Raw genomic sequence first — 20213 nt, forward strand, 5'->3', positions numbered from 1 at the left:
ACGATAGTCTACTAGATTAGAGGAAAGAGGAGGCGCAGGTAAATTGCTGTCTGACGTGGAAGGAGTTGGAGCCCTGGACAGAGGTGTGGGAGGTAGTGAAAGGACAAGTATTGCACCTGCTGCAGCTACATGGGAAAGTGCTGGGGAAGGGCAGCAACATAGTTGGGGTGATGGGAGAATGCGTAAGGACATTGCAGAGGTAAAGGTCTCTCTGGATAGCAGAGAGGGGAAGGGAGGGGAGGGGAAGATGTGCTTGGGGTCATGTTGTAGGTGGCAGAAACAGCAGAAGATAATCTGTTGTTTGCTTGTGTTTTCCTTCCCCACTTTTTTGTTTCATTTTCTTGATTCTATTAAAATGCTTGTGTCCCTTTCATATTTCAGTTCTGAGGAAACACACTGTCCAGAATGTTAACGTCACTTTTTCTCTCTTTGATGCCGACTGACCTGCTGTGTGTTTCCAGCATTATCTGTTTTTGTTACAGAGTTCTGGGATTTACAGGATTAGGCATTTTATTTGTATGTTTACTGGGATTCGGATGGGAACAGTCAGCATAAATGTCACTTGACAAGATGTTCTGGGTTAGATATGAATTGGAACCCTTTCTCCTGTGTGTGCCGCACTACAGCGATTCACTTCCCCCTCCTTTTTAAAAAAAATAGCTGGACAACTGCTGCCAGGTTCCTGTGAATCCTGCCCAGTCTGAAGTTGGGACACCTGCAAAAAATTCTCAAACTCAAGAAATGTTGCAAATGAAATCACACAGTCTCCCTGCTGAAGGATGTGAGAAAGGAACGAGATCAGTGGATGACAATTGCCAGCCCTCATGGATATTTCTGTCATCTCCCTTAGTTCCTTCCTTAAACTCTGCATGACCTCCCACTTGACCTTGTCCATTCCCTCCCTTATTGCTTCACCCAAATCTGCAAACAGATCTGATTAAAGTATTTTTTCTGCTTGTCCATCTGCCTTTATTTTGAGCTGCTGAAGAGTGAAAAAAAACAATCCATCTCCCTTAGGGGAACCACTTAAATGTGTTCATGGTGAGAGGTGTATCCCAGGCTACTATGTGAGGCAAAGGAGGAGATTGCAGGGGCTCTGACACAAATTTTCAGAACCTCTCTGGCCACAGGGGATGTGCCAGAGGACTGGAGAACAGCTAACGTAGTACCATTATTCAAGAAGGGTAGTAGGGATAAACCAGGGAATTACAGGCCAGTGAGCCTAACATCAGTGGTAGGGAAATTATTGGAAAAAATTCTGAGGGACAGAATTGGTCTCCACTTGGAGAGGCAGGGATTAATTAGGGATAGCCAGCATGGCTTTGTCAAGGGAAGGTCATGTCTGACCAATTTGATTGAATTTTTCGAGGGGGTGACTAGGTGTGTGGATGAGGGTAGTGCAGTGGATGTGGTTTACATGGATTTCAGTAAGGCTTTTGATAAAGTCCCGCATAGGAGACTGGTCAGGAAGGTAAGAGCCCATGGGATCCAGGGTGCCTTGGCACATTGGATCCAAAACTGGCTTAGTGGCAGAAGGCAGAGGGTGATGGTGGAAGGTTGTTTTTGTGACTGGTAGCCTGTATCCAGCGGGGTACCGCAGGGATCGGTGCTGGGTCCCTTGCTGTTTGTGGTCTACATTAATGATTTGGATGCGAATGTAAAAGGTATGATCAGTAAGTTCGCAGATGACACGAAAATTGGTGGGGTGGTAAATAGCGAGGCGGGAAGCCTTAGGCTACAGGACGATATAGATGGGTTGGTCAGATGGGCGGAACAGTGGCAAATGGAATTTAACCCTGAAAAGTATGAGGTGATGCATTTTGGATGGACTAACAAGGCAAGGGAATACACAATGAATGGTAAGACCCTAGGAAAGACAGAGGATCAGAGGGACCTTGGTGTGCATGTACATAGATCCCTGAAGGCAGCAGAACAGGTGGATAAGGTGGTTAAAAAGGCATATGGGATACTTGCCTTCATTAGCCGAGGCATAGAATATAAGAGCAGGGAGGTTATGATGGAGCTGTACAAAACGCTGGTAAGGCCACAGCTGGAGTACTGTGTGCAGTTCTGGTCGCCACACTATAGGAAGGATGTGATTGCTTTGGAGAGGGTGCAGAGGAGATTCACCAGGATGTTACCTGGGCTGGAGTGCTTCAGCTATGAAGAAAGACTGGACAGGCTGGGGTTGTTTTCCTTGGAGCAGAGAAGGCTGAGAGGGGACCTGATTGAGGTATACAAAATTATGAGGGGCATAGATAGGGTAGATAGAAAGGAACTTTTCCCCTTAGTAGAGGGGTCAATAACAAGGGGGCATAGATTCAAGGTAAGGGGCAGGAGGTTTAGAGGGGATTTGAGGAAAAACTTTTTCACCCAGAGGGTGGTTGGAATCTGGAACTCACTGCCTGAAAGGGTGGTAGAGGCAGGAACCCTCACAACATTCAAGAAGCATTTGGATGAGCACTTGAAATGCCATAGCATACAAGGCTACGGACCAAATGCTGGAAAATGGGATTAGATTAGATAGGGCTTGATGGCCGGCGCGGACGCGATGGGCCGAAGGGCCTCTTTCTGTGCTGTATAACTCTATGACTCTATGATCTATGACTCTATGAGAATGTGTTCAAGGCTTGTCTAATGTTGAAATATGTTTGTTTGTCCCATCCTGGATATTATTCTGGGACTCTGTTTTGAAAGATACAGTACTGTACCCAAGTCTGGGACATACATAGTTGTAAATTGTCAATAACTAAATAGATCTCTCCTTGTAAAAGTGTCCTGAATGATGTCTACCATATTTAAACATTTAGGACATAGTTGTATTACCTGCCACTACTAAGTTGGTTATTTTTAGCTTTGTTTTATTAACGTAAGATAAAATCTTTGAAGCTTACATTTGAAGCGTTTGCCCTGTAGTGCATGTAACATCTGCTGAAGTGAAGAATAACCATGGCACCAACGGCTGAATATCCTGAGCAGCCTTTAATTTCCCTCATAAATTGGCATTGTTCCTCGAATGCACTTTTGTAATTGGCTGTAATAGTGGATATTGCTCTGTGTGGCTGGCTGCTCAATATCCTGAACTTTCCTGCATGGGATGCTCTCGTTACCCCCGCTGCAACCCCAAACCCCCCCATCCATTACCAGGATGTCGATATATAACTTGACCATTCTTGAGTTGGTGGTGTAAGGTTTGTATAAAAGTATTAACTCCACCTTCTTTGTTACCAGCAGTATACCGACTCTGTGGTAAGATTAAGAGGGCAATTCTAACCTAACCCTCCATCAGGTAATTGACGAGATCAGATGTAAAGCTGCTTTTACCCCCACCCAATTTTACTCTCCATTGAAGTCAGTGGGGAGTTATACTAAAGGCAAAATACTGCGGACGCTGGAAATCTGAAATATAAACAGAAAATGCTGGAAATACTCAGCAGGGCAGGCACCAACTGCGGAGAGAGAAACAGAGTTAACGTTTCGGGTCTGTGACCTTTCCTCAGAACTGGAAAACGTTACAGATGTAACAGGGTTTAAGCAAGTGCAGGTGCAGGGAAAGGGGGAGGGGAGGAAACCACAATAACAACTTGTATTTATATAGCGCCTTTAATTTAGTGAAACGTCCCAAGGCGATTCACAGGAGTATTATAAGACAAAAAATTTGACACCGAGCCACATAAGGAGAAATTAGGGCAGGTGACCAAAAGCTTGGTCAAAGAGGTAGGTTTTAAGGGGCATCTTAAAGCAGGAAAGAGAGGCAGAGAGGTTTAGGCAGGGAATTCCAGAGCTGAGGGCCTGGGCAACAGAAGGCATGGTCACCAATGGTTGAGCGATTATAATCAGGGATGCTCAAGAGGCCAGAATTAGAGGAGCACAGATATCTCGGGGGGTTGTAGGGCTAAAGGAGATTACAGAGATAGAGAGGGGCGAGGCCATGGAGGGATTTGAAAACAAGGATGAGAATTTTGAAATCGAGGCGCTGCTTAACTGGGAGCCAATGTAGGTCAGCGAGCACAGGGGTGATGGGTGAATGGGACTTGGTGCATGTTAGGACACGGGCAGCCGGGTTTTGGATGACCTCAAGTTTACGTAGAGTAGAATGTGGGAGGCCAGCCAGGAGTGCGTTGGAATAGTCAAGTCTAGAGGTTTCAAAGGCATGGATGAGGGTTTCAGCAGCGGATGAGCTGAGGCAACTGCAGAGACAGGCAATGTTATGGAGGTGGAAGTAGGCGGTCTTAGTTATGCCACAGATATGTGGTCGGGAGCTCATTTCAGGGTCAAATGTGACACCAAGTTTGCGAACAGTGTGGTTCAGCCTCAGACAGATGTTAAAGAACAAAAGGGAAGGTCTGTGATAGGGTGGAAGTGTGAAGGAATATGCCATATTCAGAAAAATACACCATTCTATGAAAGAAAAAACCTTATTAAAACATGGCAAACTGGGCTTGGAAGCATACAGGTTTTTGAGATAAGATAAGTTGTTGACACTGAGACAATAGCCTTATTGAAGTAGAAGGTTAGAGGTTCCAGAAAGTCTGAAGCCTTGGAAAGAACACAATGCTATACCCTGTTTAAGTATTTTAAACCAACACTTCAGAAAGAATCACATAAAATTAAAGAAACATATGCCTTCGTAAAAGTAACATCAAATGAAACACGGAGACACGAACCAGTGTTACAACCAACTGAGGTAACTAAAAAGACAATGGTGCAACCAGCTGAGGTGTTCTAAATGCAAAAGATACAAACAGAAGACCTTCATAAGAATGACATCAAATAGATGCACTGCTCCATATTGTTTTTGTGTTAAGCTTGAGACACCTACACAAGAGACACAAGTCTGCTTGCTACAAGCTAATCTAACAGTAAGAATAGCAGGGGTTAACAGAAAAATGACTAGAGATAATGTCAAATGGTATACCTCTGAGAAAGTGTATAAAAATTGGACTTTCAACTGGGAAGACAGATTCGCTTGAAGGGGCAAAGTGATTCTCAGGCTTCAGAGGCAAGCTCTGTAAGTCTTCAATTCTTTGTATCTCGGGGATCAAAAAGGTACTTGTATTTGATTTTGGTGGATATCCTGGAATAAGACTAAGAAATGTAAAAATGTAACAAAGTTAAGATTTGAGAATAAGGATCTCTGATAATAAGATTAAAGCTTTTTGTATTTGGAACTGTTAATGTTGCGATTGAAACACCTACTGTAATTACATGTCGGTTCTTTAATAAATCTATATTTTTTTAGAATTGTCTCACATAGTACTTCTGTATCAAACTCGCAAACGCAATCTCTGTACACTCTTTGGTGAGGAGTTGCAGAATTCTGGGGGAGTTTTCCGGACCCTCATAATATCCGGAATGTCACAGTCTAGCTAAACTTATTAAAAGTGCTATCTGGAGGACGGTAACATCTTCAGGTCGTTCCTTTCCTTTAGGGAGAGATAGTCTGAACCTTTAGACCAATTAAGCATCTTTAGGATTCGGCTACCTCTAACTTTAGTTGAAAGTGAATGTCTGGGGAATACACCTGATCTGGGGTAGCCCTACAGGGGCTAGGACTAGTAATAATCCCTTTCAGAAGGTAGGAGAGATTAAATGGCAAAAGGGATGATGGTGCAAGGCAAAAAGGGGCGGTAGTGGGACAAGTAAAGAAACAAAGGGGCAGATTTTGTGGTTGGCACTGCCGGCATCCGAATAGAACTTACCTGGTGTGGACCCTCCTTTGTGAACTTGCTCTCTGACGCTGCATACACAAGGGCAGCGTAAAGGCCCATGGATTCCAGGGGCACAGCGTGTGTGGAAGCATACCTGGGATCAGGTGGGCCTGGTGCTCCAATCAGTGGAAGCACAAGTGTCCTCTTGACAGATATGTGGGAACCAGCATCAGGCTTTGACTGTTTGTTCAATGGGATACTGGTACACAGGGAAGTAAAGTTATAGAATAAGGCGACAGAGGAGAAAGGAGGGTGCCTTTACATATAATGGGGGCGGGGGGATGCAAATTGACCTTAGATTTTTTCTTTTCATTAATTAAACTGTATTACAGTAAATTGTACCATATTTATTCAATATATCAAATGCCTGTCTAAAATGAAAAAAACTTTTGATAAATTAAAAAAATACACTCCTTAAAGCATTTTAGCTATTGCTGAACCACCCTGGCCAGATGCAAACTCTTACTTATTTTCGCCATTAACGCGGCTTAACCTGCAAAAGAATGGAAAGGTGGTTCCTTTCACAGAGAAACAGGCTCCTGCGCCTGCTTTCATTAACCGTAACATTTTCGTCCATAATTGCTGGACAGTTGGTGCCCACCTCTGCGCCAGCAATGAGTGTTTCCCCGTCGGTGCGGACCAACTGTCAAGGCGTAACTTCACAGATCGCAAGTTCGAGATTTAGCGCAAGTGCATGTGGAAATCCTGAACTTGTGGTCAATTTCAAGGGCGGTATGACGGTGTCCTCTCAGAGAACACCGTCGTACCCACCGCAAAATCTACCCCATAAGATGGGTCTAGAAGAGCTATAAATGGCAACAGTGGAATCATTACCAGCACCTGCGGTCTGAAAAAATGGAGGATATTGGACGGGGTGACAAACCAACATCCTGTGAGTTTCCCGCCCGCCGAATTAGGTTAAAATCTCCTCCTTAGTTTCTTTTAATATTGGCTACCCCACCCTTTGTCCAGTGCTTCTTGTCATTCTGTCCTTTGACAACATTTACCTATCTCACTTTACTGTGGAGGTGGCATTTGGTTTGTTCATTATTTTGCTCCGTAAATTGGGTGCTAACTTGAATGCTGTCCTTGTCTCAAACAGCTTCACCTTTTTGTTTTATTTTCCCTACTTTCCAGACTTGAATCATGAAGAGTTCCTCTTTCTCTTTGCTCTGACCACTATTATTTTTATCTTATCCTGACATCACTTGCTGACTTAAAGCTGCATGTCAGTAATGTCAGTACCTCGCTCAATTTGCATACTACACCAGAGTGGGCAGTGCACTGAAAGACCAGCAGTGATTGCACTATTTAACATACACCACAAACCACAGTATAGCTCAAGAATGTGCCAGCATAAACAATAGTGCTTTTCTTCAACCTAGTTTTAATGCATACTCAAACCCATATGTGTTTTATCACTTGTTTCATATTACAACTGTTCCAAAAATAAGTTCCCTTAGTGGGTGGCTCATAGCATTTGGTACATGGATACTGAAGCGTTTGCAACCATCTTCAGTCAGAAGTGCCAAGTGAATGATCCATCTTGGCCTCTTCCTGAGGCCCCCACCATCATAGAAGCCAGTCTTAAGCCAATTCAATTCATTCCACGTGATATCAAGAAACAGCTGAGGGCACTGGATACAGCAAAGGTTATGGGCCCCGACAACATCCTGGCTGTCATGCTGAAGACTTGTGCTCCAGAACTAGCCGCGCCTCTAGCCAAGCTGTTCCAGTACAGCTACAACATTGGCATCTACCAACAATGTGGAAAACTGCCCAGGCATGTCCTGTCCACAAAAAGCAGGACAAATCCAATCTGGCCAAGTACCGCCCCATCAGTCGACTCTCAATCATCAGCAAAGTGATAGAAGGTGTCATCGACAGTGCTATCAAGCGGCACTTACTCACCAATAACCTGTTCACCCATGCTGAGTTTGGGTTCTGCCAGGACCACTCGGCTCCAGACCTCATTACAGCCTTGGTCCAAACATGGACAAAAGAGCTGAATTCCAGAGGTGAGGTGAGAGTGACTGCCCTTGACATCAAGGCAGCATTTGACCAAGTGTGGCATCAAGGAGTCTTAGTAAAATTGACGTCAATGGGAATAAGGGGAAAAACTCTCCACTGGCTGGAGTCATACCTAGCACAAAGGAAGATGGTTGTAGTTGTTGGAGGTCAATCATCTCAGCCCCAGGAAGTCGCTGCAGGAGTTCCTCAGGGCAGTGTTCCAGGGTCAACCATCTTCAGCTGCTTCATCAATGACCTTCCCTCCATCATAAGGTCAGAAATGGGGATGTTCGCTGATGATTGCATAGTGTTCAGTTCCATTCACAACTCCCCAGATAATGAAGCAGTCCATGCCAACATGCAGCAAGACCTGGACGACATTCGAGTTTGGGCTGATAAGTGGCAAGGTAACATTTGCACCACACAAGTGCCAGGCAATGACTATCTCCAACAAGAGAGTGTCTAACCACCGCCCCTTGATATTCAACGGCATTACCATCACCGAATCCCCCACCATAAACATCCTGGGTGTCACCATTGACCAGAAACTTAACTGGACCAGCCACATAAATACTGTGGCAACAAGAGCAGGTCAGAGGCTGGGTATTCTGCAGCGAGTGTCTCACCTCCTGACTCCCCAAAGCCTTTCCACCATCTACAAGGCACAAGTCAGGAATGTGATGGAATACTCTCCACTTGCCTGGATGAGTGCAGCTCCAACAACACTCAAGAAGCTCAACACCATCAGGACACAGCAGCCTGCTTGATTGGCACCCCATCTAACACATTAAACATTCACTTCCTCCACCGCCGGCACACTGTGGCTGCAGTGTGTACCATCTACAAGATGCATTGCAGCAACTCGCCAAGGCTTTTTCGACAGCACCTCCCAATCCCGTGACCTCTTCCACCTAGAAGGACAAGGGATGCATGGGAACACCACCACCTCCAAGTTCCCCTCCTAGTTACACACCATCCTGACTTAGAAGTATATCACCGTTCCTTCATCGTCACTGGGTCAAAATCTTGGAACTCCCTCCCTAACAGCACTGTGGGGGTACCTTAACCACATGGACTGCAGCGGTTCAAGAAGACGGCTCACCACCACCTTCTCAAGGTCAATTAGGGATGGGCAATAAATGCTGGCCTTGCCAGCAACGCCCACATCCCAGGAACGAATACATTAAAAAAAAATGGGTACCACACTAGTAAGAGTCACATAATATCCCCCTCAATTAGAGCCACATAGCAATATTCTCTCCTCTTCCTTTCTGCATTTTCTGGACAGTTTTTAGGTATATGGGAGGAGGGGAAATTGGATGTGGTCGGGGACGTAAAACAGGTGGTATCGCATTGGTCGCCTGTTACACGCTCCGTCCCATACTCAGCTCCGCTGACTTCAATAGAAGTGAATATCGGGTGTGCTGCATAATGACCGGCCAAAGCAGTTCTGTCTCTTTTGCCTCCCTGACCGCATTCAATTTCACCCCCTTCATATATACTAAAAAAAAATGAGGACTGTTTGTGACAAAATGTGATCCCCGTAGCAACGTTTTGTTATCTTTCTGCCTACATGTGATTATTGTGTTCAGCCTTTTTGGAATTCAGTTTATAATTCCACAAAGTATTTTCTGGGAGCTGAGAAATAATAATGTAAAGTGTGGCTGAATAACAGTTACATCTATAATACAGCCAGCCCATTAAGCTTTTTGAACCGTAATTGAAAAAAGAATGATAAATTTAAATGGGTGATTTGCATATACAATCCTCATTACATTCTTCTAGCGTAATCCAATTTGTAACATTGCATTTTTTTCGACAAGACTTCCCTTGCTCTTCCTGCATTGTTTTTACATAGAATTACATTGAATGTACAGCACAGAAACAGGCCATTCATCCCAACAGGTCTATGTCGATGTTTATGCTCCACACAAGCCTCCTCTCACCCTATTTCATCTTCTATTTCCTTCTATTCCTTTCTCCCTCCTGTGTTTATCCAGCTTCCCCTTCATAATGCATCCTTACGTGACACAATAAACACATTTTTCAGAGATAAAAGAAATCGAGAATGATTGCAATATTGAGACTATAAGATTAACAACAATAAAACAGTACTGCACAAGAGAATCTAGGCCAGTAGAATTATACTTAAGTTAACTAAAGTGTGCATAATTTGTACCCTGATCTAGTTTAATACACTTGTGTAAACATGATGTGAGGGTCCAGCAGATCAAGCCGAATTCTGGTTGTAACCTATCCATTCATTTTGCTCACTTGGATGAGAAAACTAATCAACTGTTGGACATAATCTTGTGACACGTAACGTTCATTTAATCTGGTCTGCACACATATCAATAGAGCCTTACTGGGATTTCTAAAAATGAGAACAGAAGTGAAAATCCCAGCAGAACACATGAAGATGAAGATATTGCTGGTAGTTGCAGAACCTTGCAGGTAGACTACCATTTAAATTGAATTAGTGGCTCTCCCGTGGTGTTGCTCATGGTAAGTCAAATGATACGCTGGTTTATGACGGGGCACTATACCATGTAATGCATCGTGCATGTTGTTAAGGTGGAACTGAGTTAATCTGGCCCATTCCTTTAAGTCCACAAAATTTAATTGCTGCGTGAACACATTTTTATTTAATTTTGATTTTATATTAAAAAATAGAGTAGCCTCCGACTCACCATGGGCAACGCCACAGGAAATCTGCTTATTTTTATATAAAAGTTTCAAGAACACCCATTGCACTTACACACAAAGACCAATAAATCACACCTGAGCAATCTTAATAAAATACAATGGAATAAGTCATGCAGTCATTTCCTACTGTTTTTCTCTGACCTTAAAGTAAGCTGGAAAGCCTGCTGAAATAACCTGGAGAGGGGCCAAGCACAGTGTCAGCCTTGGCTCAGTGGGTAGCACTCTTGTCTCTGAGTCAGAAGGTTGTGGGTTCACAGCCCCACTCCAGAGACTTGAGCACATAATCCAGGCTGACACTCCCAGTGCAGTACTGAGGGAGTGCTGCGCTGTCAGAGATGCCATCTTTCAGATGAGACATTAAACCAAGGCCTTGTTTGCCTTCTCAGGTAGATGTAAAAGATCCCGTGGCACTATCTGAAGATGAGCAATGGAGGTATCCTGGTTAATATTCATCCCTCAACCAACATCATTTAAAAAATACAGATTATCTGGTCATTATAACATTGCTGTTTATGGGAACTTGCTGTGTGTAAATTGGCTGCCATATTTCCTACATTACAACAGTGACTACACATTAAAGTATTTCATTGGCTGTAAAGCTCTTTGGGACATCCTGAGGATGTGAAAGGTGTTATATAAATGCTAGTTCTTTCTTTCCTTTACCTATGTATTTAACTTTTATCCATAACAATTTCTGAAGCTGATGATACATATTAAGATGGTGTGCTAGATGTACCAGTTGAAGGTAGGTACCTTTAGCAGTATTGTAGAGGTGGAGGTGTGGTTTCGCTGCAGGGGGAGGGGGCAATCCTAGGTGTTGGTACCACTTTGGGTGGTGAATCTGGACTTTGGTAGAAAGTGCTTTGTGACAGAACTGGGATAGTGTTCCTGAAATTTGGCAGCAGAGAGGGGGATGTCCTGGAGTTTGGCAGTCATGGGGTGCATGTGCTTGGGTTTGGTAAATTGGGAGGGGTCCTGTGTTCTGCCGTTATTGTGAAGGAGTATCTAGGATTTGGCAAAATAGTGGACATGAATACTGAAGTTTGTGAAAACTAAGGGGTTGGAATATGGTGTATGGCTCACTGGTGCATTCCTAGGGTCTGAGAGAAATTGAGGTGAGTGTGAGGGAGGGGCAGGTCGGAGCCTAACAGCACAGTCAGTGGGCAGGAGGGAGGGTAGGAGAGGGGCCGGGGAATGTGCAGGTCTGGCAGCACCAGTTTGTAAGTTTCTAAGTGATCTTTGCAAATATTGAATTTAGTAGAAAATGGTTAGCGGCTGACTACAGGTGCAAGATAGGCGTTGAGGCTGAAACACGCACCCAAAGATGTGGGCCCAAGGATCTCCCAAAATTGATCCTCGGGCATCATCTTAATAATCACAGCACGGAAAATGGCAATCTGTCCCATCATGGATATGCCGGTTCTTTGCTAGAGCAATGCAAAACTAATCCCACTGCCCCACTTTATCCCCATAGCCATGTACTTTCCTCTGTTTCAAATATTCATCCAATTTTCTGTTAAAAGATGCAGTGGCCTGTGCCCCAACCATTCCTATGGCAGACCATTCCGTGTTCCAACAACCCTCTGCATAACAAATTTCTCCTATCATCTCTCCTCACTTATGTGATAACTTTAAATTTATGCCTGTTTTTCACTAACTCCCCAACCAGAGGAACTAGTCTTTCCCTATTCACACTAACAAAACTCTTCACAATTTTAAAAAGCTCTATTAAATTTCCTCATAGTCTTTTCTGCTCCAATGGAAATAGTTCGAGTATCTCAAACCTCTCCTCATAACTATAGTTTCTCCTCCTGGCATCATATTGGTGTTCTATGCTCTATGGCTTTAATGTCCTTTCTATAATGGGGTAATGATTGGTGGATGCTCAGTCGTTGAGTATATTCAAGACGGAGAGCGATAGATTTTTGGACACTGAAGGAATCAAGGTATATGGGGATAGGGCAGGAAAGTGGAGTGGAGGTAGAAGATCAGCCATGATCTAATTGAATGGCGGAGCAAGGCTCCTGCTCATTTTTCTTCTGTTCTTATGGACACTCAAAACAGTACTAACTGTGACCTAACCAATGTTTTGTATAAGTTCATCATTACTCCTTTACTCTTGTATGCTTTGCCCCTATTTATAAACCCAAACATTCTTTTGGCCATTTTATACCTTTTTTCTACCTGCATTGCACTTTCAGGGAATTAGGTATTTGAACCCCAAGCTCTGTCTGCTCATCCACACCCACAGCATCTTTCCATTAAGTGCATATTCCCATTATTTATTTTTTCTCGCAAAGCGTATAACTTCATAATTATTCACACTAAAGTGCATATGCCACCTGCCTGCCCATTCTGCTAACCTATTCATGTCTTCCTGAAGTTTTTTACAGTCCGCTTCTCTATTTCCAAAACCCCCTACTTTTGTGTCATTAGGAAATTTTGAGATGTTGTTTCCTATATCCAAGGCGATGTCTATGTATACTGAGAACAAAGGTGGGCGCAGCACTGACCCGAGGTACACCATGTACAATCCTTCTCCAGCCCAAGCGATGCCCATTTACCATAACTTTGTTTCCTGCCCATCAACCAATTTTCTATTCATGTTGCTACATTTCCTCTAAATATCCAATTGGCTACTTCTTAGAAAAAACTCTATGAAATATGCCAAACCCCCTCTTTCTCTCTCACACATGCATAATACTGTTTAAAAAAAAATCAATATAAACTTTAACTGAATAAAGATTCTGAAATCTGTCCTCTATTTTTTTCTTCAAATAATTTTGACAAACAGCTAAGAACATACTGCTGGAAGCTGAAGAGAAATATTTCAGCAGATAGATTGACTAAATGCTACAGATGCATTCTGGGAAATTGTGCAAACTCCACATGCTCAGACCGTAAGATCTGCCTTCAGCTGGCAAGAGTCAAAACTCTGGGCTAAAATATCACATCTGAGCCCAGACAAAAATGAGAATTCAATGAATAAATTTAATCATGTAATTGTAAACGATGTAATTTTTAAAAAGTTTTTATTTTGGACATTGAACATTTCATTTGTGGTACTGAGAAAAAACAGTGGATGTAATTCTTTTCAAAAAGCATTTTGAGTGATTTGTATTCTATCCTTTCTATTTTCTTAATTGGTAGGTTCTCCTGAGTCTGACTAGTCATTCAGGATTGTTTTTCATAGGTCCTTAGTAGTTTATTATTGTCAGTCTTATAGCCATCTTCCTCTCTTTTGGTTCATACGTTCCCTACTTCAGTTCTGCTTTTCTGCTGTTTTAGTTTGAGTCTATTAACAATCCGTGATGGTGAAATGGTGTTAGGAAACCTGTGATGGCAAAAGTGTGAGAACAGGAAGTAAGTGCGACAAACAGGAAATGTGTGCTAGAGACAGACTTTTGATATATTGTATATAAATAAAAATTCAATTCAACAATGTGCAGAGATATATTGAGAGAGGGGCTACGACATATTTTCGAATAGGGCTCCCCAGTAATCTGAATACCAATGTTCTCATTATCATGGTCAGACTTTTCTGCACCACACTTTTTTACTGGAATATTTTTAGTGTTTTCCAACAATAATGTTTCCCAAACTTTTTAACTAGTGTGCATACAGAAAATAATTTGGTCCAAGATTACAAGATCTTGCTGACTATCCTGTAAGCTAAACTGTTTTCCCATACTTTCTTGATGTCACTCTGTATAGGCTTCTTTCATTCCCAATGGATTGTAGCTTTCCTCATTTTCCTAATTGTATCCCAATACAAATTATTTCTCCTGTGGATAGAATCATAGAATGTTACAGCACAGAAACAGGCCATTGCGTTCATCATGCCTGTACCAGTGCTTTTCTCCACATGAGCCACCTAGTCTAATTCTATTCTCTTGCTGGCTCTCCATACCTATTGCATTCCTCTTTTTAAAGCAACTATTTGATTCCCTTCTAGTTCTCCATTCTGCTTCAGCAATGGTCAGTAGCAGAGAATTCCACATTCTAACTATCCTCTGTGTTGAGGAGTTTTTCTAACTTTTTCCACTTTAATTCTGTTTTTAATTATCTGAAATGTGCGCCTCTGGTTACTGTCTCGCCAACCAATGGAAACAGTCTGTCACAAATTATCCTATTATAATCTTGAAGAATTCTTTATTGGGTTCCCTTTCAATCTTCTCAGCTCTTGACTAAAGCCCTAACCTTTCAAGTCTCTGTTCATAACTGTAACTCCTCAGTAAGGCCCTAATGCTGCACCTTATCCATTGTTTTTATATCCTTCCAATAATATGGTTCTAAAAACTCAATCCAATACTTCAGCCACAGCCTAACATCTGGTACAATTTACCTTTTTTGGCCATACCCTAATCTTTACCAAGGGAAAGATTTTGCGAACAAAATGAGAAAGGTAAGATTGAAAACATATTTAAATATTTAGAGCTGTGTTTATTTTCAGCAAGCCACAGTGAGTTAGGCTCTTTCATTTTCAAAATTATTCTCAAAAGGAACCGAGCTACCAATCTTGACAATTGCTATTAGCAATATCAGCAATCAAGTTGTATAAACTGTTTTAGAGGGAGATGTTTATTATGGAAACAATAGTTGTAAAAATAACATATTGATTGTAACTACAATTGGTGAGCCTTCCCCCTTAAAGAAACTTGGCAGCTTTGCAACAAGAAATAAATCATGATCATGAGGCTGTGGCTTGTTAGGAAGACTGTCATTTTCTTTACTCTTGAGCCAAGGCCAAATGTCAACAAAAAACGCGGTGCTTTATTCTCAAGACGGTGCAGTAAATTTGTACCCGAAGGTTTAAAAGGCGGTGAGTAATAATTGAAGATTTCAACTCCACATTCCATGTGGTGTAAATGGAGCCAGGCTCAATGAGAATTCTCCAGCCTCAACAGGCCCCCGTCACGTGACCTGTTTGTTTCTACTCCCGGACGCCGCGGGTAATGGTCCCCAAGAGCATGCGCGCAATCGGCCTCTCCCCAGACTCCGCCCCCTCCTCTGTGCCTTGGTTTCAAAATACCAAACCCCGCCCCCGCCTCCCCCGCCCACACAGGGACGCACGCCTACTGCGTCAGGTGAATGACGCAGCTACCCACCAATCATCGACGCGTCCTCCGGAGAAAGACGTTGGAGCGAGATCGGGCGTTTCACCAATCGCGGGGAAGAAGTGAAGCACGAAGGAGGCGGGACCCCCGAACGGGAGGCGGGGTTTGGGAGGCGGATTACGCGCATGGGCGGGCGCTTCCGGCCATCACGTTAGTTTTACGGGTGCGGCGTGTCCCTTCAGTTTAATAACGTCAGCGAAAAGTACAAGCGGGGCGATTGTTGACGGCGCAGACAGCTTTAATGTGGGTCTGTGTGGGGGGAAAAAAAATAACAACAACGCCGGGGAATAATCCATAATATAATATTAACAAAAAAAAGAGAAAAAGAAACAATAAATTATAAATATAACATTGAAATTTGAGAAAAAGTAAAAAAAAAGAGGCAAGAGAGACATTAATCGATTATCATGGAGGATAAAAAAGATGAACACGAGTCAGAAATACAGGAACATTGCCCCGAACACTGGTTTTCCAAATGGGAGAGGCAGTGCCTGGCGGAGAGCGAGCAAGAGGAGCAGAACGAAGAGGAGAGGGCGTCGCTAGAGGAAGAGCAGACCCAGCAAAAACTTTGGCATTTATTTCAAAATTCAGCCACCGCCGTGGCACAGTTATATAAAGGTACAGCGAGCACAGCCGCCCTTTTCTTTTTTTAATTCTTTTTTGATTTATGAAAGAGAGAGAGAGAGAGGAAGGGAAGGTTGGGAAATGATTGAAGGGCAGAGACAAAAAAAGAACATTTCTTTTTCTCCTCGCATGGTTTTTTTTTAAAGAAGCGGGCAGAGTGATTGAAATTAGTCAGCAGATTGCGGGAGTATCTGAGGAAATGATTTTTTTATTTTTTTGGGACCAAGAAAAAACAGACGCAACCAAAATGGCGAAATCAAACATGGCCGGCGGAGTCTCTATTCAAGGGGGTTGTCCATCTATCTTCTATATATATAATGTGTGTGTTTAGGTACCAGACAGTTTGCATTTATTGCTCTCCTAATTTTTTCCCCTCTCTTCTCTCCCGCCCCCCCTCCTCCCTCCTCTGCCCCCGCCTTCTCTTGTGTGTTTTGTAGATCGAGTCTGTCAACAACAAGGGCTGTCACTCTGGGTCCCGTTTCAAAATGCCGCCTCGGCTGTCACCAATGTGTATAAAGGTAAATTCAAATCCTTTCTGTTTGGTGCAGCATTTGTCACTGTTTGGACTGTATGACTTTGGGGTGTGGGGTTAAACTCGGGCAGTGGCCTGCACTTAAGTGTAATGGGGTGGACTCTTTATTTTTGCATGCAGTTTGATTTATCTTCTCCATTAGAAGTACAGTTTAAAAATAATGAGTGATGCTATATAATTCGTTAATTGCAGTTCCTAATAACTACCAGTGGCACATATGTGCATCACTGAATTATCAAAAGATTGAAGATGCAACATTGAGATTTAATTGTTTTAAAGGCTTTTATGCAGAAGCTTGCTTAATAATTCCAAAAAATCAGGTTATTTTACATTTGTTTCCCTTTTGGTGCGAGTGTAACTGTCAAGAACTGAACTAATTTTGTTCATGAATTAGATTTTTCAAATGGTTTTACTTTTCTGAATAATTTTATGAAATGAGCTGAGACTAGGACCCCCCTCATTCTGGTGTTCCTGGCATGACTCATGATTCTGGATAGCTAATGCAGTCAAAACAAGACTGCTGCAACACATTTCCGTTCTTACTGCAAGCATTTGTAAGCCATTTTGGTCTAGTGCTCTTCTCATGACAGTAACTGCTTCCAGTTTATTTGTTTTCATTAAGTTGAAATTGTGTACCATTTAGTATTTAATGTGCAGCAAAGTGCACTTTATCCTGTGGGGTTGCATGGTGTTTTTCTGTGGGGGGCAGGGGAGAGAATTTCAGTTCAGATGTAATATCACCTACACTTAAATCAGTTCGTTATATGGGTGACTTTTTCTCATTAAATTACAGAATTGTTATAAGGTTATGTCAGCCTTAATTGTGTACACAGTACTGTATATAACACATGCTGAACAATTGATTGTAATTTTTGAAGTAGAGCTTCAAGAACATTTAATCTGTATTGATTGTATTGCAACTAATGCAATTCTATTATAAAAACCCATCAAACTTGACATAATTTCTACACTTATAAATTAAGCAGAACCTTTACTGAGCAATTGTTACAGTATTAGAGCGTTAATGAAGAACTAAGAGCTTACAGCAATTCTTTTTACATTTTGACACTTTAAAAAAAAAAAGTTAAAAAAAAAAACTTCTCCCATCCATTCTTGCCTGTCCCTATTTGGTTTGGAATGCCAGTCTCTGGTTAAGAGTAAGTCATTTGTTTCCTGTCCTAATATTTTGCACCATCCTTTACATGGTATGCAAGAGCATCCTACCTCTAAATACTATGCCTATCCTTACAACGAAACGCTCATAACATCGGAAGGTAAATCTGGAAGAAAAAATCACAAACTTAGGTCTAACTGCTTCATACCACAGTGTATTGGAGCACAATGTACAGCTACTGTAGCTAAATTGAAGTCACTGACTACATTTACAAACAGCTGCACTTTTGGAAGCAGAATAATGCTTTGTGTGTTTTACGGTGTAATGTTTCTGATCTTGTAAAACAGCATATACTCTGGACATATTGTGAGCACTACAGTGGGAGATCTGCTAGTGTTAAAAAGAATCGTACTTGCCAAAATCTGATCTCAAACTACTGTTAATTCAAAATCTTTCTCAAAAAAGAGTTTAAATAGTTCAAATTAAGTAATTTGATAAAATGGTACAGGAGGTGTTTTTAATTTGAATTAACCAACTTCACATTAAGAGTAGGAGTAATTTATAAAAGGAACAGAGCGATTAACATTAGTTTGGGTGGTAAAATATAACATTAAACTTTGTTTTGCTGGTAAGATTAGCATTTTACTTATTGCAGTTGTAGTACTGATAAAACTTTCCAGAGAGGAAAAAATCTGAGTTCTACAGGCTGGCTAAAATGCATAATTTGAATGTGTTTTTATTTGGACCTCCCAGAAGCGCTTTTGGCCTATGAAATTCAGTTACTTGTGGGAATTCATGCATTATGCTTTCTGTGGCTTCTATATTGTTGATTTCCAAATTGTTAACAATACAAGTGCAGTTTTAACAAATGCTGATTGGAGCAGAGATTTGCTGAGCTCTCCAGTGGTAAACATTAGTAACTAACTGGGCTTCCATCTTCTGAGGTTCAGTTTCTTACATCTGTAGCTTTAGAACATGATCCCCATGTTGCAAATACTACATTTTTGGAAAAGGATCTTTAATACATTTTCAGATTTAGCCTGCTTCTAGTGAGTGTGACCCATGTATAAGTGTATACAGAATTGTTTCTGGGATAAATTCAAATTGTAATACTGCCTGTATGATGGCAGCATCTTTTTTGTGGTGATTTGAAAGAGCGGGATCTATTCACATCTATAAAGTGGGCCGTATTCAACGCTTGCTGTAGCTTTGCCCTTTTTGCAGAATACAACTTTTCATCAAATTAGCTCGATCTAAATGAGATGTACACAAAGACTTAAGTATTGTAGAAATTTTTTAAAATTAAAATTACTTTAGGGGAGTCCTTACTCTGCATAAATTGGTGTCCAGTAACATATTAACCAGTTCTAAGTTACTTACTTTTTTAATCTTTGCTTTTCATTTCTTTCCAGAGCCTCAATATGTACTGTAACTGAAATAACCTTGATGTGGTTCTTTGTTCATTTATATTGAATCAAATGAGATGTAGCCATAGTCTTAAGTCACGTGTTTTGTAGATCATGGTGCTGGAATTTGGATTAAGTCTTTGCAAGATTAGTGTCAAATTTGATTCCCAAATTTTGTAATAGGGAAAGAATTTGGTCTTGGAACCTAATGAGCATTGTCAGGAAATTAGATTGTGGTGTATAGAATATTTTTGATTTAAAAAGTACCTAGCTATGCTGAGAAATTTGTCGCTGTTTTTGTTTCAGAAAGTATTGAAGCTCACCGCAGAAGCTATGACTTAGGAATTCAGGTCGGTTACCAACGGCGTAATAAGGATGTGTTAGCTTGGGTAAAAAAGCGGAGACGAACCATTCGGAGAGAAGATTTGATCAGCTTCTTATGTGGAAAAGCTCCACCACCTCGCAACACCAGAGCTCCCCCTAGACTGACAGTAGTAACCTCTCCCACTAGAGCACCCACAACAGAAACTAGCTCATCTGTAGAGACTGACTTGCAGCCTTTTCGTGAAGCCATTGCACTGCATGGTAATTATGCTGTTAAGTGATTAAGCACTTGGGAAAAGTAGATGTTGATTTCAGGGAGACTGTATTTCTCTTTTTGACATGCACAGGCTGAATTTCAGCATTGTTAGACTGATCATATCTCAATTTTGACTACAAATAGTTTAACCGGTGATATTGTGAAATGTTGCGATATTGTAATCTGGGAATCCAACATAATTGCATCAGCTGCTTCTCCATCATGATAAACATTAATTACAATAATATTTATAACAGCTTAATGGAAAAAGGATTCAAATGTATTTTTTAAAGATTACATACTTATATGTTTGGTAATACACTGCATTAGACTGGTATCAGGATCCAACGCAAATTCATACAAAAGGTACATCTGAGTAAGGAATGATTGAAGATGCATTTTTAATAAGTCTG

At 41.7% G+C, this 20213-nt stretch overlaps 1 protein-coding gene across 2 annotated transcripts in view; it reads left to right on the forward strand.

The window, feature by feature from the left end:
* The first annotated feature begins 15746 nt into the window (after positions 1-15746).
* hapstr1a (HUWE1 associated protein modifying stress responses a) overlaps positions 15747-20213 on the forward strand; it is a 31081-nt gene continuing 26614 nt past the window's right edge. Inside the window, exons 1-3 of one of the 2 annotated variants that reach the window (XM_086000621.1) lie at positions 15747-16162; positions 16606-16686; positions 19527-19805. In XM_086000621.1, coding sequence (XP_085856747.1) covers positions 15952-16162; positions 16606-16686; positions 19527-19805 — 571 coding nt within the window. In that variant the 5' untranslated portion in view covers positions 15747-15951. The remainder of the gene's footprint in view (positions 16163-16605; positions 16687-19526; positions 19806-20213) is intronic. The other variant, XM_086000620.1, reaches the window with a different exon arrangement.

This window comes from Somniosus microcephalus, chromosome 11, assembly GCF_052327205.1.
Source record: "Somniosus microcephalus isolate GS21.2 chromosome 11, FLI_Smic_1.0, whole genome shotgun sequence".
Lineage (NCBI taxonomy): Eukaryota > Metazoa > Chordata > Chondrichthyes > Squaliformes > Somniosidae > Somniosus > Somniosus microcephalus.